General features: G+C 41.3%; 1 protein-coding gene across 2 annotated transcripts in view; it reads left to right on the top strand.

The window, feature by feature from the left end:
• The first annotated feature begins 9804 nt into the window (after positions 1-9804).
• SCN11A (sodium voltage-gated channel alpha subunit 11) overlaps positions 9805-17490 on the top strand; it is a 111146-nt gene continuing 103460 nt past the window's right edge. Inside the window, exons 1-3 of one of the 2 annotated variants that reach the window (XM_033212076.1) lie at positions 9805-10268; positions 13431-13549; positions 14825-14926. In XM_033212076.1, coding sequence (XP_033067967.1) covers positions 10002-10268; positions 13431-13549; positions 14825-14926 — 488 coding nt within the window. In that variant the 5' untranslated portion in view covers positions 9805-10001. The remainder of the gene's footprint in view (positions 10269-13430; positions 13550-14824; positions 14927-17490) is intronic. The other variant, XM_033212077.1, reaches the window with a different exon arrangement.

Raw genomic sequence — 17490 nt, 5'->3', positions numbered from 1 at the left:
CTGCACTACTTTCCCATCCCGTAAGCACCTACTTCCTTGTGAACACTCACCCTGTACCCTTTATCTCAGCTGATTGTCAGCTAGTCTCCTGAAGGTGACAATGGCTGATAATAGCTTATGGTGTGATACTTTCCAGGGAGAGTTAAATTTTCCCCAGGAAAAAAAACAAAAGCAAAAACACTAAGAGCTTACTTGGGGGAGTTTTGGGTTGGTGACAGGTCTGCTGTGGAGTTGCCTGGATGACCAAAAGTTCTTCTTGGCACCCCGGTGGCCACCACATAAGTATGTGGTTTTTTATTTGTATTTTTCTAGTTCTGAACCCTAAGGTTGATGGCACAAGAGAAGAGAAAGGAGGAGATGCCGAACGGACACGCTGTGAGCAATTCCATGTTGTACGGGCCTCAGTGGGTCCTGTGGGGGGTGAGACCCCAGAACCTTGGGTTAGGAGGCCTGCAGCTTAAGTTGAATGCGGAAGCACAACATGGCTTTTCACACAGACTTTTCTGTATTCCCTCACCCACTTGGATGAGGCCACAGAAAAAAAAAACAACAACCTGTTTCTTTATTAATGATGCTTTCTGCAGAGTTAGATTAAGCACTGATTAAAGGCAGATGCTTCCAAAGTATAAATGTAAGTACCCTCTCAGTCACTTCTCCGGTTACAGGGTTTCCTACACAATTCTTTAGAATCACTTTGGCTGTCTTCCCATTTGCCTTCCTCCACACTCTCCACCCAGCTTCCAAGCCGCTCCTCCCAGAAGGGCTCCAGACAGCTGCCAGGAGCAGGAGCTCGAACTCTGCTGAGAGACTTGCTCTGGGGAGAGCTTCAAGAAGTATCGCTGGGATTGCTGTCTGGAGCCACCTTACCAAGAAGTCAGGTAAGTCCTCTGGGCCGGGTGCAGGCCCGTTCTGTTCTTTCAAGTCTGGGACCTGCCACCTGGAACTTGGTTGGTTTTCTCATCAGGATAGAGTACAGGACTTTTGTGATTATTTCCTGATCGAATTAGAAGCAGAGAGTGGGTATGAGATATATGGCTCAGCTGGTGGAGCCCATCGGGTTGTTCTTCCTGCTGTCAAATGCACTGAGAGGTCATGGGCTCACAGGGACAGGAGATGGCCAGTTGGCCTAATAGGTGCTGACAACCCTGGACTTTGTGTCAGCAATTGGACCTTGCTAGAAAAGGTCATCTCAAAACTTGTCTCCATCTGAGGCAATGGTAAAAATCCTCCAAATATTTTATGAATTCCCCGTGGCCAATTTATTTAATCAGAAATTGACATGCATGATTTCTTTACTGAAGAGCTAGCAAACTAATCTTGGGATTAACTTTGAATTGAGATCAATTTCATTAAACTCTGATCATGTTCGTTTGCTTTCTGATTTTCTTATGGGATCTATGAAAAGGGAAAGAGAGAAGTTTTTTTTGTAACTATGTTAATAAATATGGATTATGTGTCACCAAAATTAAGAGCTTGTTCATGTTACACCTAAAATGAATGAGGAGGCTTTCTGTAGGGCATGTCTACCATTAAGCTGTCTGACTTGGGTGGTGGGTGAGAGTGTCATGGTGGGGCCAGTGGAATTCCTATAGGACTGACATGTGAATGAGGAGGTGGCAGTGGGCTGAGGTCCTGGGAGGCCACGCCACACATAGTGAGGCTGCCATAGATGCAGACCAGCCCAGTTAGAAGCTTGTGAGGCTTTCTCCTCTTGCCTCCTTTCTCCCATCTCCTTGGGGATATCTTAGTTTTAAGTATGAAGAACTAGGCACGTAGGTGGAACTGCATGGTGGCTAAGAATACAAGGCCAGGAATGGGATTGTTTCAGCTTGAGATTTTCCAGCACTTATTTATGTGATCATCGGCAAGTTTTCTCCCTTTCTGTAAGACCTAATGTCTTCTGCAAAATGGGGATGATGTAATCATGCCCACCTTGTAGATTTCTGGGGAAATTCTGAAAGATAATCCATTTAAAGCATTTGCCCCTTTGTTTAGCCCATAATTAATAACTCTTACTAACCTCAGTGTGGACCTCAGGCATTCCAGATTGTGTGAACCACATCTATGCTGAAATGTTCCACGTGAGCAGCTGCAAACATCTTGCGATTTCCCTTACTGGTTAGGATAAAATATGAGAATCAGGGCGTCAGTTTGCTCTTTGCTGAAAGAGAAAGCTAGAAACATCAGGCAAGGAAAGTTAAAGACTCTGACCTTAAAGAGAAGGCCATAAATAATCCACCTTAATTCTAGATGAACGTTTCTTTCAGAAATCCCCAAGAATAATATTTATCTCATAAAATTGTTTTGAGGGTTAAATGAGATAATGTATGTTAGCTAACACACCCCAAATTTCACCTGGAACAGCATAGACACTATGAAATGGTAGCTTTCTTTATGAAAATGTTCTTGTTATAGGGTTTAGTGAAAAAGTCACCATTTAAAATTGTTATACAGGACAATGACAGTCATGTGAAATATATGGACAAAAAGACTATTCCAAAGAGATACACCAAAATGTTAAAACTTGCATGTATTAGATGGCTATGGCTTGTGAGTAATAATTTCCTTTTCTTGGTTTCTAAATTGTATTTAGTGAATGACTCTATCAGCCAGAGCCCCAGCAGGAAACAGCACGTTCAAATTGGACATTGTGAGGATATTTTATTAAAGGGACTTTTTACAAAGGTGTGGGCAGAGTACCGTAACAGAAGCAGGTGATGGTGCATTTCTCAGGTTGGTGAGAGTGAGGTGCCATTACACCCCACATCAGAAGAGGCAAGGGAAAGGAGGTGTGAGCCCTGTAGATGGGCACCTCACAGTGCTGTGGCCCATGGCCACCATCAGGGGAAAGCTGGGGGAGAAATCCCTGCCTTCGCTTGACCATCATATTCTGGGTCACTTGCTGGATGCCTCTCACCAACCAAACCCAGCCATAAGCCAGAGTGTGAGAGATCCCATGGGGGGCTACATGTGGGTCAGCTTTGCATCACTGAGCAGGGTGGGGAAGGATGGAGAGTGAGCTGGAGGGCACAGTGAGGCTACATGACTTTATAACTGCAGGCGAATTCATAAATAAGAGCCAAGAGTCGGTGTGCAACCCTCAGTGTTTTCACACTATGTTGCCTGTTGTCCAGATCACCTCCCTCTCTCCTCCCAGCTAAATGACTTCTGATTCCTCATCACCATGCCCCCTTTAGGGCTCCCACAGTCCCAGACGATTGCCTCTGGTGCAGCCGTACACATGGCATGGTTTTATCCTCCGTCATTTCTTCACCTGGTCCCCACAGATTGGAAGACCCTGGAAGGCTGGTGTTTTACATCCCTTTGCATCCCCAGTGCCCAGCACATGAATGAATGAACCATGGGAGGTCAGGTCTAAATGCTTCTACAAAGCTTGCAGCTTTGGAAAGTGAGGTCTTAGTCCTCTCTCCTAGGTGAGTGTTTGCTTTCTGTCTCTTCGGCAGGAGTGGGCCAGTCCTCAGAAGAGCGGTTGCAGAGTTCCCTGTGACAGGCAGCCCTGGCCACCCTGCAAAACAGGCCCCTTGGCTCATCAAGGTCTTGCAGGGGCTCCTCACTGCTCTTCCAGGCTCTGTCATTCCCCACATCAAGTGGTAACCTGCATGTGGCCGGCCTCCCAGTTTAAGACTGCATGCAAGTTGAGATTCTGCTTGTTTCCTTCATGGCCCAAGGGGATTGGGAGTCTGTCGTTGTGCTTGATATCTCGTCTCTCTAGTTCGAATCAGAAGACTTTTTGATCCCCTGAACGGTTTTCACAATCCTTTTGCAACCTATAAAAGTAACACAAGCACATAATTCAAGTAGCTTAGGAGGAGAAAATGTTGAGAAGGATATAACATAAAAAGTAAAATGTCTCCACTTTCACCTCTATGCTCAGTCCCACTTCTAACCATTTTAGTTTTTAATTCTGCTCATTGTCTCTCTTTCTTTATTTAATGTTTTTAAAGTTTTATTTTATTTTTTTCTTTGGACTACTATGCCCAGGGACTATTTTATTTTCAACTGACAAAATAATCATTGTATATATTTGTGGAAGGTCTCTCTAACTTTAAATTAGCTTATACTGCTATTTCTTGATTTATCAAGTTTGAGTAGAAGTTTTTGAATTGTCCCAATGGGAGATGGGGAATTTAGCTTATTGACGGTAATCGTTCTGGGCTCCCCATGATTCTTTCAGTTTTTGTTATTTGTATTTAAAATTTGGTTTTGTCCTTATCTTTTTTTTTTTTTTTTTTTTGAGACAGAGTTTCGCTCTTTTTGCCCAGGCTGGAGTGCAATGGCGCTATCTCGGCTCACCGCAACATCTGCCTCCTGTATTCAAGCGATTCTCCTGCCTCAGCCTCCCGAGTAGCTGGGATTACAGGCATGCGCCACCATGCCTGGCTAATTTTGTATTTTTAGTAGAGACGGGGGTTTCTCCATGTTGGTCAGGCTGGTCTTGAACTCCCGACCTCAGGTGATCCACCCACCTCAGCCTCCCAAAGTGCTGGGATTACAGGCGTAAGCCACCGTGCCCGGCCAGTTTTGTACTTATCTGTGTAATTTTAAGGAATAAACTTATTTTTGTATGGCTTGACCAACCTTTCATAGAGTGCCTTGACTCTCTAAATGTTTAAGGTGAGAAAATTGGTATCCTTAATCTTCCCTTCACTTTTTCTCTCCAACTTCAGCTTGCAGTAAAATTTTATAACATTTATAGCATTTGTATTCTACTCTATAATTATATTAATTCTGCTTTATCTTTATGATGATTGTGAAAATTAAAAACTAATAGATAACCTGAATTATATAATAATTTTGTAGTTATTATTCTCCAAAAGCAAGAACTGTACTATATTTGGACCCATAATGAAGGTAAAAGGATGGACTCTGCTGTTACTGACTGTCTGCTGCACATTCAATGTCAAGGTCAAATGAATGCTCTCATTTTTCCTATTATACAGAAGGATGGTCCTTACCAAGGTTCCTGTCAAAATGGCAGGGTATAAGGGCTCAAATCATTTAGTTGGCTTTATCTATAAACCATGACTTTTGAAGTATGTCTTATTTTGATGGAATTTCTCATTGCCTTTCTTTTAACATGTGGAAAAATCATTTTCTTAAACATATTCTTTGTTACTTAAAATTTTCTTTATAGTTTAAACATTTTTCCCAGGATTCTCTGACTTTTCTATCCAGTTGGAGCAATTGCTTGTTCTTCTTCTTCTTCCCCCCCTTTTTTTTTTTTTGAGACAGAGTCTCTCTCTGTCACCCAGGCTGGAGTGCAATGGCACAATCTTGGCTCATGGAAACCTCCATCTCCAGGGTTCAAGTGATTCTGCTGCCTCAGCCTCCTGAGTAGCTGGGATTACAGGCACACACTACCACACCCGGCTAATTTTTGTATTTTTAGTAAAGACGGGGTTTCACCATGTTGGCCAGGCTGGTCTCGAACTCCTGACCTCGTGATCTGTCCTCCTCGGCCTCCCAAAGTGCTGGGATTACAGGTGTGAGCCACCATGCCTGGCCAAGATCCCCAACGTACAGCTTTTTTTTTTTTTTTTTTAAATTAAGTTCTGGGATATATGTGCAGAACGTGCAGGTTTGTTACATAGGTATACATGTGCCATGGTGGTTGAACAATTACTTCTTAAGCCTATTGATGTGTGGTTGACCGGAAATATTTTATGGTACTCTTGGATTAAGGACACGATGTCTTGGATTCCATGCATCCTGTTTTCTGAATTCTCTTTTCATTGTTTGGAAGCATATACTCAAGTAACTTTTTTTTTGTAAAGAGTCATTCAATATCCGAAAATTTTACCTTCAAATTTGTTAGCAGGACTTAGAAAATAATTGCACCTAGCTAATTTAATTCTTTGATCAATTTTCTAGTAATGCAATCTATTTTCTGTACAGAAAACTTTCAGAATTAAGTATTTTTGTACAAATTTCACCGTAAAGATTTGAGTCATTTCAAATTTTACCAATTACAGCTCATGATTTTCTATTAATTTATCTATTTTATCTATTTTGTGGATGCAGCCTTGATTTTCAGTCTAATTTTCTTGAGTTTACTTATTAAAGAATACTTGATTCTTCCATTAATTTTTTTTTAGTAAATAAGGAAATTTCACTGCATACTGCATGTGATTTTGTCAGACTTAATTTGAGTTGATAATTTTTATTCAGTTTTCCTTTTCCTGGGTCAATTTTTGCAGTTTTCAATGTTACTTTCTTGTTTTTGAGACAGAGTCTCATTCTGTGGCCCAAGCTCAAGTGCAGTAGCGTGATCTCAGCTCACTGCAACCCCTACCTCCTAGTTCAAGTGATTCTGGTGCCTCAGCCTCCGGAGTAGGTGGGATTACAGGCACACGCCACCACACCCTACTAATTTTTGCATTTTTAGTAGAGATGGGGTTTCACCATGTTGGCCAGGCTGGTCTCGAACTCCTGGTCTCAAGCAATCTGTCTGACTTGGCATCTCAGTGTTGGGATTACAGGTGTAAGCCACTGCGCCTGGCCTCAATGTTACTTTTTTCTTTTTTTCTTTCTTTCTTTTTTTTTTTTTTTTTTTTTGAGACACAGTCTGACTGGGTTACGCAGGCTAAAGTGCAGTGGCATGACCTTGGCTCACTGCAACCTCCGCCTCCTGGATTCAACTGATTCTCTTGCTCAGCCTCCTGAGTGGCTGGGATTACAGGCACACGCCATCGTGCCCAGCCAATTTTTGTATTTTTAGTAGAAACAGGGTTTCACCATGTTGGCCAGGCTGGTCTCAAACTCCTGACCTCAGGCCATCTGCTCGCCTTGGCCTCCCAAAGTGCTAGGATTACAGGCATGAGCCACCACACCTGGCTAATGTTACTTTTAAGATGTGGTTCTTCAGGTGTGTGTGTGTGTGTGTGTGTGTGTGTGTGTATGTGTTTTAATCATCTATAACAAATTTTAATGTGTGCACTTTCAGGAGTTGTCAGTTTTATTTTGTGTTATTTATTTTTAGCAAGCTTCTCTTTCTTAAGCACCCAGGCAAAATATCTCCCAGGATCAAAATGACAGGGCGATAGTGTCCGGTTGCTTCTTTAATCACCACATTAGAATGGCAGCACCCGCCCCTGGACTCCTTGCTGTAACTGAGCATAGCATCCAGGTTTTGCCATCGAGCAAAGCATCCGTTTTACAGGATTGACTAGCATCGATGTGGTGTTCACTGCAAAAGACTTATGCTCTGAATTAAATTTATTTCTTGAGCTCTAGAATCAAATGCAGCAGAGTCTCATTATATGCCCACTTCATTCACACAAATTCAATTATACATGTTCATGAGGAGGGGGGAATTTAAATAGTGTGGGAAATTCAATCATCCAGACCCATCAGTAATGAACTTGACTCTGGATGAGTATGAGATAGAATGTGATGAATCTACAGTCCTACATTCAGTTTCAGCCGATATATGGCTCTCACAGTATTATCATTGCTTGCCCTAATCATACTTGATCTAATCATACTTGATTACTATGATAAGTAATTATCATACTTGCCCTTCAAGTATACTAATCATAGTATACTTGAAGGATCATATATTGCTTTTATCACGGCCTTGAAACACAATCCAACTACTTTGTTTGGGGCTAACCTGAAGAAAGAGTGCCTGGTTCTGGCCCTGGAAGAAAAGCTGGTTGTATTGAACTCATTTAAGTAGTGAGTTGGGATGCCTCTTTAGTATGGTGTCTTCCTGAGGGAGTTTCAAGAGAAATTTTGACTGCTTTTTTTTTGCTTTCACACTGTTTTCAGAGCCTGACATGTGTGAACTGTGATTTCCCTATATTTGAGAGCCTTTTGGTTCTCTCCACTTGCAGGTCCCTCAGGCAGCTTCAGCTTCGTGTGTTGTAAATCAAATTTATTCCCTCGCAGCACCCTCCTTTTCTTGCACTTTCTGTCTCAGTGTGTGACCACGCTGTCCTCCAAGCTGCCCAAGCCAAGAATCTTGGTAAGGACCATCCCTCAAGTCTCTCTTCCCATTAATCACATATCAAGGCTATTTATTAACTCTCAAATCCGTCCATGTCATTGGATCATCCCCTGTGGTTTGATTTGCTGCAACAGTTTCCAAGCTCACTTCTCTGATTTTAGCCTCCCCTTTATCCTCCTATCTCAAGCCTTTTCAATCCGCAACAGTTAGGGGGACTTTTTTTTAACTTGTGTTTTAAGTTCAGGGGTACACATGCAGGTTTGTTACACAGGGAAACTTGTGTCTTGGAGGTTTGTGGTACAGATTCTTTCGTCACCCAGGTATTAAGCCTAGTATCCATTACTTATTTTTCCTGATCCTTTCCTTCCACCCTCCACCTTCCCATAGGCCTCAGTGTGTGTTGTTCCCCTCTATGTGTCCATGAGTTCCTATCATTTAGCTCCCACTTATAAGTGAGAACATGTGGTATTTGGTTTTCTGTTCCAGAGTTAGTTTGCTAAGGGCCTTCCAGCTCCATCCATATCCCTGCAATTCCCAATAGTCAGAGTGGCTTTTCTTTTTCTTTCTTTCTTTTTTTTTAAAACAAAAACAAAAACAAAAACAACCAAATCTGATACTGTTTCTCCTCTGTAATAATAATAATAATAGTAATGAAAAGCCAAATCTTCAGTAATTCCCCATTACCCTCAGGGGAAGTCCATGATCTTTACCAAAGATTACAGGCCTGCCCACTCTCTCCCTCTGCTGAGTAAAGCCCTATTAGCCGTTCCACTCCATGAAATCCCCATTCCTGGCAAACAAAACCAGTTGCTGGACATCATGTTCTTTCTCAGCTGAGGGTTCCTGTACACACTATTTGCTCTCCCTGCAGCATCCTAATGCCCCCTTTTTCTCTTGTCCTAAGTCTTATATCTCCTTCAGGTCTCAATTTAGACATTAAAGCTTTGGACAACAATCCCTGATTCCCTGATGAGATGCCTATCCTATGTTGAGACGCCTGTCCTATGCATAGACATAGCCCCACTACTTCTCTCTGTAGTAGCATTTGTTCTATTTTAATTTCCTGTCTTTGTCTTTTCTACTACTCCAGGACAGTGTAACTGTTGGACCAGGGACTGTGTTTCTTCACCATTAGTGCCTGGCACCATGCCTACATAGACACAGGGTACATAATTGTTGAACGAACAAACCAGTGATACGTTGGGTTTCTTACTATAATTTCCTGGAGTGGGTGTAAGAGTCAGCCCTAGATTAGCATTCAGTAAATAAGAAAGAAAGAGGATGCCTGGCATGGGGAATATAGGCATTTAACCTGAACACTACTGCTTCTTTTCAGTGTTTAGCTTGAACCTTAGGGCTGTAGAGAAAGTCCTCAAAGAAGCTATTATCCTGTGGTAGAGTAACCCTGTTAGCAAACCCTTTCCGCTTTCTTAGGGTCAGAGTCCTAGAAGTGAGAGAGCTGGCACGGGGTCGCAGTTCATGCCTATGTTTATGGCTCTTCTGTTCCCATTTTATCACATTTTAAGAACTTTACTGACTGGATGTGAGAAAAAACCCATGCACTTACAGCTTTGCTTTTGCAACCCATATCCATGGCCCAGTCAATCCCCTATTCCTTTTCCTCTTGTTTGGGCCATGGTGGTCACTCGCCTGCTACTTGCGGGTGCCACTTCAGCAGTTCAGCCTGCTCAGCCTTATTGTTTTGCTTAATGTCTGGGTTTCAGTTTTAGAGATGGGGCTTCTTCTGCTCACTTGTTCCTAAACTCAACTTTCCACCTCTTGCCAGGTCCTCCAGGAATAATGCCCTGCTTTGGTTTTGTCTGTGCCAAAAGTTTCTGCTATACCCACAGTGGTGGTCATCTCTTCTGATCTTCACAGCCAATCAGCTCGCAAGGCCCCTGACCTCAGCTCAGCTCTTGTAGATCCTTATGACATCCTCCTTTAAGAGTGGAGTCCTAGGGCAAGCTGTTTTATTCCTGCCTCCTGAGGCCTTTCTGAGGATCTGTGGCTTGTCTCTGTCCTGAAGGTGAAGATGGATGACAGATGCTACCCAGTAATCTTTCCAGATGAGCGGAATTTCCGCCCCTTCACTTCTGACTCTCTGGCTGCAATTGAGAAGCGGATTGCCATCCAAAAGGAGAAAGATAAGTCTAAAGACCAGACAGGAGAAGTACCCCATCCTCGGCCTCAGCTTGACCTAAAGGCCTCCAGGAAGTTGCCCAATCTCTATGGCGACATTCCTCGTGAGCTCATAGGAAAGCCCCTGGAAGACTTGGACCCATTCTACAGAAATCACAAGGTACTTCATGAGGAGGCGGGGGTGTTCTAACCTTGCAGTTATAACTGGTGTTATGGGTTCTCCAAACACCACTCTTGGAGTTTATAGCAGGCAGGCTGTGCCTTTTCTTTGCTGTCATGCCCTGGCATTGCCTTGATAGTCCTGAAAACCCCTTTCAGTCCTCATTTTTTCTCTGCAATGCGTGTATTAGAGGAGAAGATGAGGATGAGGGACTACAGAAGGATAAAAGGAAAACAGAGAAAACACAAAATGAAGTCTGGAAAGAGGACTGGACTAGTAGTCCCAGAAGTTAAGTACAGGCCATTTCAAGTGATTGGCTTTATGACTCTGGGCAAGTCACTTTACAAATCTTCACTTTGAAAATCTGTGTAACAGAAATAATGCCTGATGTTCCTACCTGAAAGCATAGACATGCTGGGAAAGCACTTTATCACTGTAATGCATTACACTGATACAAAGGATTAATATCATGGTCCAGAAATGCTCATTTTAGTGATAAGATTGTACCTTAAAAACTCTTGGATAATAGGCTTTCTAGGCTATTAAATGAGACTGATAGGGTTCAAACCAACACTTGATGCATAGTAGAAGCTCAGTAAATGAAACCTAAGAAAATGGTAACCAAGTGGGCACATGCAGATTGTATGTAAACTCAATGCAAATATGTGAAAGCCTTGCTATTTTATCTGCCTGGATGCAGTTCTTGCAGGAAAAGTCTAGTAAAGGTTTCTTGAAGGGGCTCCTGAGTGAGGAAATGTAAACTTTTAGCTCCCACATGACTGTTTTAGAGCCTGAGGCTGTGAACACACTTGTCCCTTTCAGGAAAGGCTCAGAAGATTTTGCCATCATCACTTCGCAGTGTGATCCAGCAGAGGTTGGAAACACCACCTTGCCATACTGAGGTTAGAGGCCTAGGAGGCTGGGAGCTTTGGGGAAGCCCAAGAAAATATGGGATGCTGAGAGCATCTTTGGCTGGCATCCATAAGAAACTGATCTTTCAAACAAAGATTGCCTGATTTGCATGTCCTTCAATTGGGACAGACTTAGGGTCGTCAGGCCAAATGAGGACCACATGTACAGAGGAAAGCAGAGTATAAGTAGGAAGGACAAGCAAGGGGAAAGAAGTGAAGGAGCAAAAACACTCCAATATTTCTCCTTTTTCTGATGCCCCAGGATTCCAGGGTCTTCTTGGAGGTGTAGTTGTTGGAGGTGAGTTAACTGTAGAGGTCTCCTTCTGCCTCAATGCTGGAGAAGAGATCCCTGAGTCAGGCAGCAGTTTGGTGTGCAGCTGACAGTACTGGGAGAACAGGACTATTCCAGCCTGAGTGGTAATTCTAGGACGACCACTTCTCAGCCTGGGTCCTCCCTTTAAATCAGAAGACATGATATCTGTTTAGAGCTCTGCACACCCATGATCTCACATGACCAGTGCCCTCAGCAGTCATGTGAGGTATGTGTGATCATGATTAGCACTCTACCTCACAGATGAGGAAACCAGAGCCCAGCTGGGAAAGCGGCTTAAGTCAGGTCAAGCAGCCTGAGTGGTGGAACTAGGATGCAAACCCAAGGGTGCTTTTTATCGTCACAGGCTACTTCTCTTTAGAAGCCCCATTTTGAAGAGCAACAGGGGAAAGAAGTAGAGAAGTGTCAGCAAGCAGGCAGGAGGAGCTAGTACCTATCATTTTAATCATTAAAACCCTGGCACATACAGTTAAATACACCATTAGTTAAAATATTTAAAGCAGTAAGAAGAGGCATCAATAAAACGTCAAAATCAAAGGGCACAGAAGGAGAGCCATATTGTACCATTTATTAATGTGGGGTGACTTACCTCAAAGAGAGGTTTGTTTCTGCCCTAAAATTGTCTGTCTGTTCAAAGGAAAGGCACAGAATTTCCAAAGCAGGTCTTGGGCTCCTGGCTCATATTTAAAAAAAAAAAACCCTGTGGCTCATTTCATTATTATGGGGGCAAAGAAAAATATCCTAGCACAGTTTTCTCTGCAGCCAGATGACCATCAGACCAGTCAATCCCAGCAACTCATTAAAGGAAGGTTGATGATTGGCAGTGGCTGACATTCTGGCACCTGAGCCAAGGTAGCACTCACAGTGCTGACGTTGGGCCTGGGTGCCGAGGTCTGTTTCTCTTGCCTGAGAACGTGCTGTATTACATGGCCAAGTAGTACTTTTTGCAAATCTGAAAGGAGTCATGAGTTGGAGAGAAATGAATGACTTACTTTCTGAAGGCTTTTGTAACTGACAGCCATGGGGACAGATATGGGGACAGCTAGATAACAGTTAAATGGAAAGAGGGAGGTCTGGAGGTGGATGTTGGAAGCCTGTTAGTGACAGGTTGTTGTCCAGGGGCTGCTTCATTCCCAGTGCCCAGGGAGTCATGCTAGGAGAAAATGGGCAGAGGTTCAGTGTTCTTCAACGGGACTCCATTGGACACCTTGGGGGGTCATAGTGTACCACTGGCAAGTCTGTCCTGTTTGGCATCCCTGAGTCTTCCCAATAAAGGCCAGTAGAGCCCATAGTCATTACAGCAGACAACCAAAAATACCCACACACATTTCCAAATGCCTTCTGTAGGGGCAATGCCCACCTCTCCTGCTGGTTAAGGACCATGGGCAGATTTGCCCCTATGTCCATAGAGGTAAAGAAAGAGCAAATCCAGGAAACTTGGTGACTTTTTTCTTGAAGATCATCAAGGTTAGAATTGACTGGTTATTTCACACAGTGCTTCTCAGACCTGAGGTAGCAAACATGGACCCTTTAGGTCACTTACTATTCTAAGATTCTTTACAAAGTTTTCATTAATAATCAAAATAATTTAAAATAATCTGCTGAATCTAAATGTCCAAGCTCAATTTCTGTCTCTTCAAGTTCTCTCCTAGTCCCTTTCCCCATTGATACATACCATGGAGTACAATATTAAGGGTTTTGTTTTCCCCAGTTATTACTCTATACTCCTAATTTTGGTATTTTCAAGTCCCATGTTTTCCATCTCTGATTCCTCTGGAGTATCCCATTGGATAAATATTCCACAACCCAACAGTTACATTATAATTTTCTCTGAATGAATTCATGATAAATATTGCTTTGTCACTGCATTTAATTCCTGTTGTGTATGTGTGTGTTTTCTTGTTTTGTTTTGTTTTGCAGACATTTATGGTGTTAAACAAAAAGAGGACAATCTACCGCTTCAGTGCCAAGCATGCCTTGTTCATTTTTGGGCCTTTCAATTCAATCAGAAGTTTAGCCATTAGAGTCTCAGTCCATTCATATCCTTTCATTGCACTTTTTACTAAGTCCAGATCATTTGAAAAGCACACGTACCCCACAGTGTTCATGTTATTGAATGGAAGCAAATAACTAATTCTTTCTACAAATACTGGCTGAATGCCTACTGCTCAGGCAGGGACTGTGCTGGATGTGAGCAAGACGTCATCTCCTTCTCTGGGGTCCTATGGCCTCAGAAGGGCATGGACTAAAAGGAAGGCAATTTCTTTAGTGAGATGGGTAGTGTGAAAGTGGTAGCAGGGAGAGGCACTGCTCTGCTTTAGAGGCATCAAGAATGGCTTCTTAGAGGAAGGCACATCTAAGCTGACATGTAAAGAGTTCTAAGCTGGCAACCTGTGCACCATATTGAGTTGATAATGTGTTGTGTTGGACCTACACAGTACTTAAAACTTTAAAAAACACTTTCTAATGTGAGTACTCCAGATTTCCAGCTTTTCTTGAAAGATGGAAACTGGCAAGAGTGGGTTCACATTTCTGTTAATACCTGGCAAAAATCGGTAGAGTAAGAAATTGCTGCCTCTTTGGAGGGGGCATGTAAGCTCTGTCTCATCACCTCTGCACCCCTCTTGTGGCTGAACACCAGCCCATTTTACCCATTTATATGCCTTTTCAGGCTCTTAAAACTTAGGGTTTGCAATGTCAGTCTTAAAGCGTAAAGGCAGATAGGAATTATTAAGCATTTCTGATGTATTCAAGGGTTGGGGGAGACACTAGGAAGTTTTAGACAGGGGAATGAGAAAAAGATATGGGTTGGTAGATTTAGTAAAATATTGAGGAGAATGGCAATGAATAACTATTTGGGTTTGGTTCCCTAGAAGTAGAGCCTGATATAGGCATTCTTATTTAAGTGATTTAACAGAGGAGTGCTTTCTGGAGAAGGAGAAAGGGAAGCAGAACGGGGGGAAACAAAGAGCCAAGCAAGGATATAGTCTCAGCTGAGTCAGCTTCATCCTGATCCCATGAGGAACTCTGGAGCATGAATTGCACCACAGAATTGTCCCACTTTGAAGCAAGGGCCTGTGTCAGTCAGACATGTGGAAGGGGGTGTGTAGCTCTCCAAGTGAGAAGGCTGCCATTCAGCAGGGGACAATTCTCCACAGGAGGGGGCAGTTGTGAATTGTTCTCAGTCAATACTCACAGTCAGAAGATAGATGCACCTGCAGAAAAGGGGACCAGCAGGGGTACCCCCAGTCTTACCCAATAGCTAATGGTTCATGCCATCCTACAACATATCTGCCTTAATGGATGCTGGCCACATTGTTCAGCATGTTCATAATCGGCACTGTTATCATCAACTGCGTGTTCATGGCTACAGGGCCTGCTAAAAACAGCAACAGCAACAATACTGACATTGCAGAGTAAGTATTTTTCCTTCACTCACCTGTCCTAAGTTTTTAAACAAATATACCTAAGACAGTTAATGATTACACTGGAGGGAAAGAAAAAGTCGCTGATAATTCTAACACACATGTTGGCAGAATCAATTTTATTTTTGTCCTTTTTTTTTAACAATTTGTAATAAACAGCCATCATATGTTCACATTTTAAGTGGTTTTCTTTGTGTTTACATAAGTTTTATAGGTATCCATTTTGATGGTTATATAATATTTTATAGGTGAATAAACCATAATGTACTTACCCACTGTAGCATTTTGGTAGATTATAACATTGTCATAAAAATTTGTTTGCATAAAGCTACATTTATGTATTTATTTATTCTTTGTTTTTGTTTGTAAAACATTTTTATGCCAATTCACTATGCCAAAAATAAGCTATTCTTTTTTAATTTAAATTTTTTTTTTTATTTTTTGAGACAGGGTTTCACTCTTTTGCCCAGGCCGGAGTGCAATGGTGCTATCTCAGCTCACTGCAGCCTCTGCCTCCCAGGTTCAAGCGATTCTCCAGCCTCACCCTCCCAAGTAGCTGGGATTACAGGCGCCTGCCTCCACACCCAGCTAATTCTTTTGTATTTTTAGTAGAGACAGGATTTCACCATATTGGCCAGGCTGGCCTCAAACTCCTACCTCAGGTGATCTGCTTGCCTCAACCTTGCAAAGTGTTGGGATTACAGACGTGGGCCACTGCACCCAGCCCTATTCTTAAATTATTGTTTTCTTGAGATATTCTCTTAGAAATGGATTTTCTAGATAAAAAGGTACATTTTAATGCTTTTAATAATATATATACACAAAATATTTTCCAAAAAGTTTGTATCAATTTTCTCTGCCATCAGCAGTGTATTGTAATAACCAATTATATCACATTCTTGCTAGCATTAAATTTTTTCCTCTCTAATTTATGGAGTTAAAATATTTGCATTTCTTTAATTTCCAGATGGGTTAGACTTAAGAAAATTTTAATTGACACACAAGAATTGTACACATTTATAGGGTACATGTGATATTTTGATACATGCATACACTGTGTAATGATCGCTCACAGGGTAATTGGGATATCAGTCCCAATTGGACATTAATTATTTCCTTGTATTGGAAACATTTCAAATCTTCTGTTCTAGCTATTTTGATATATGCAATAAATTATTGTTAACTAAATAGTCACCCTACTGTGCTATTGAGTACTAGAATTTATTCCTTCTATCTGTTTTTTGTACTCATTAATCAACTTCTTTTCATTACCTACCTCTCGCCCAATCTTTCCCCATCTCTGGTAACCACCATTCCACTCTCTACCTCCATGTGATCCACTTTTTCAGTTCCCATATGTGGATGACAATATGAAATATTTGATTTAGACTCTTTTGATGTTTTCGTTTCTGAATTGTGTGTTTCCATCTTTGTTTCTGTATCATTTTTATTTCTTTTCTAATCAGTTTGAGTGAGTTCTCTGTATAACTGAAATGTTAATTTTTTATCATTTGTATTGGCTTTTCAGATATATAAATTAGTTTTTTAACTTAGAAGTTCTATATTTGTATAAATATTTTCTTATCAAAAGTTCCAGTTTTTCTAGTTTAACATATTTGCTGCTTTAATCTTTCAGGAACACATTGAATGCAAATTGAATAAATGAGACCATTTTTTTCTAACTCCTATTTAATTATGCAATATAAACCACTGCAATCAATATATAGAACATTTCAATTACCCCCCAAAATGTCTCATGCCTCTTTGCAGTTTATCCCCAACCCCCACTCCCAACCCCAGGCAAACATTGATCTCATTTCTGTCATTCAAGACTTGTTTTGCCTTTTTTAAGAATTTCATATACTTTTCATATGGTATGTATGATACCATATTTTTGTATCTGGTTTCTTTCATTTAGCATAATGCTTTGAGATGCATCTATGTTGTTGTGTATATTTCTACATTTTTTCTTGTTTTTGTTGCTGAGTTGGATTCCATTGAATGGATATACCACATTTTGTTTTCCCATTTATCTATTGCTGTACATTCGTGTTGTTGTCAGTTTAGGGCTATTATGAATAAAGTTGCTGTGAACATTTCTGTATAAAAATCTTTTGTGGATATATTTTTGCGTTTCTCTGGGATAAATACCTAGGTGTGTAATTGCTAGGCCCTGTGATAAGTATATATGTAACTTTCTAAGAAATTGCTAAACCTTTTTCAAATTGATAGCATAATTTTACATTCATACCAGCAACATATGAAAGTTTCAAAGTCTTTATTAATTTTTTCACTCAATTTGCTTTGATTTTAATTTGCTGTTCTATTTCTAGCTTCTTAAGTTGGAAGTTTAAATAGTTGGTTTTAGATTTTTCTTCTTATACAATTGTATAAAGCTATACATTTCTGTCCAAGAACTGCTTTAGCTGCATTCCACAGATGTCAATACACTGTGTTTTCATTACCTTTTGGTTCAAAATATTCCCTACATTTTCTCATGATTTATTCTTTGTCCCGTATGTCATTTAGAAGTGTGTTTTTTAATATTTCCAAAT

Source organism: Trachypithecus francoisi, unplaced genomic scaffold, assembly GCF_009764315.1.
Source record: "Trachypithecus francoisi isolate TF-2019V2 unplaced genomic scaffold, Tfra_2.0 Lachesis_group0, whole genome shotgun sequence".
NCBI classification, from domain to species: Eukaryota; Metazoa; Chordata; class Mammalia; order Primates; family Cercopithecidae; genus Trachypithecus; species Trachypithecus francoisi.
This window is presented reverse-complemented; position numbering and strand designations above follow the sequence as displayed.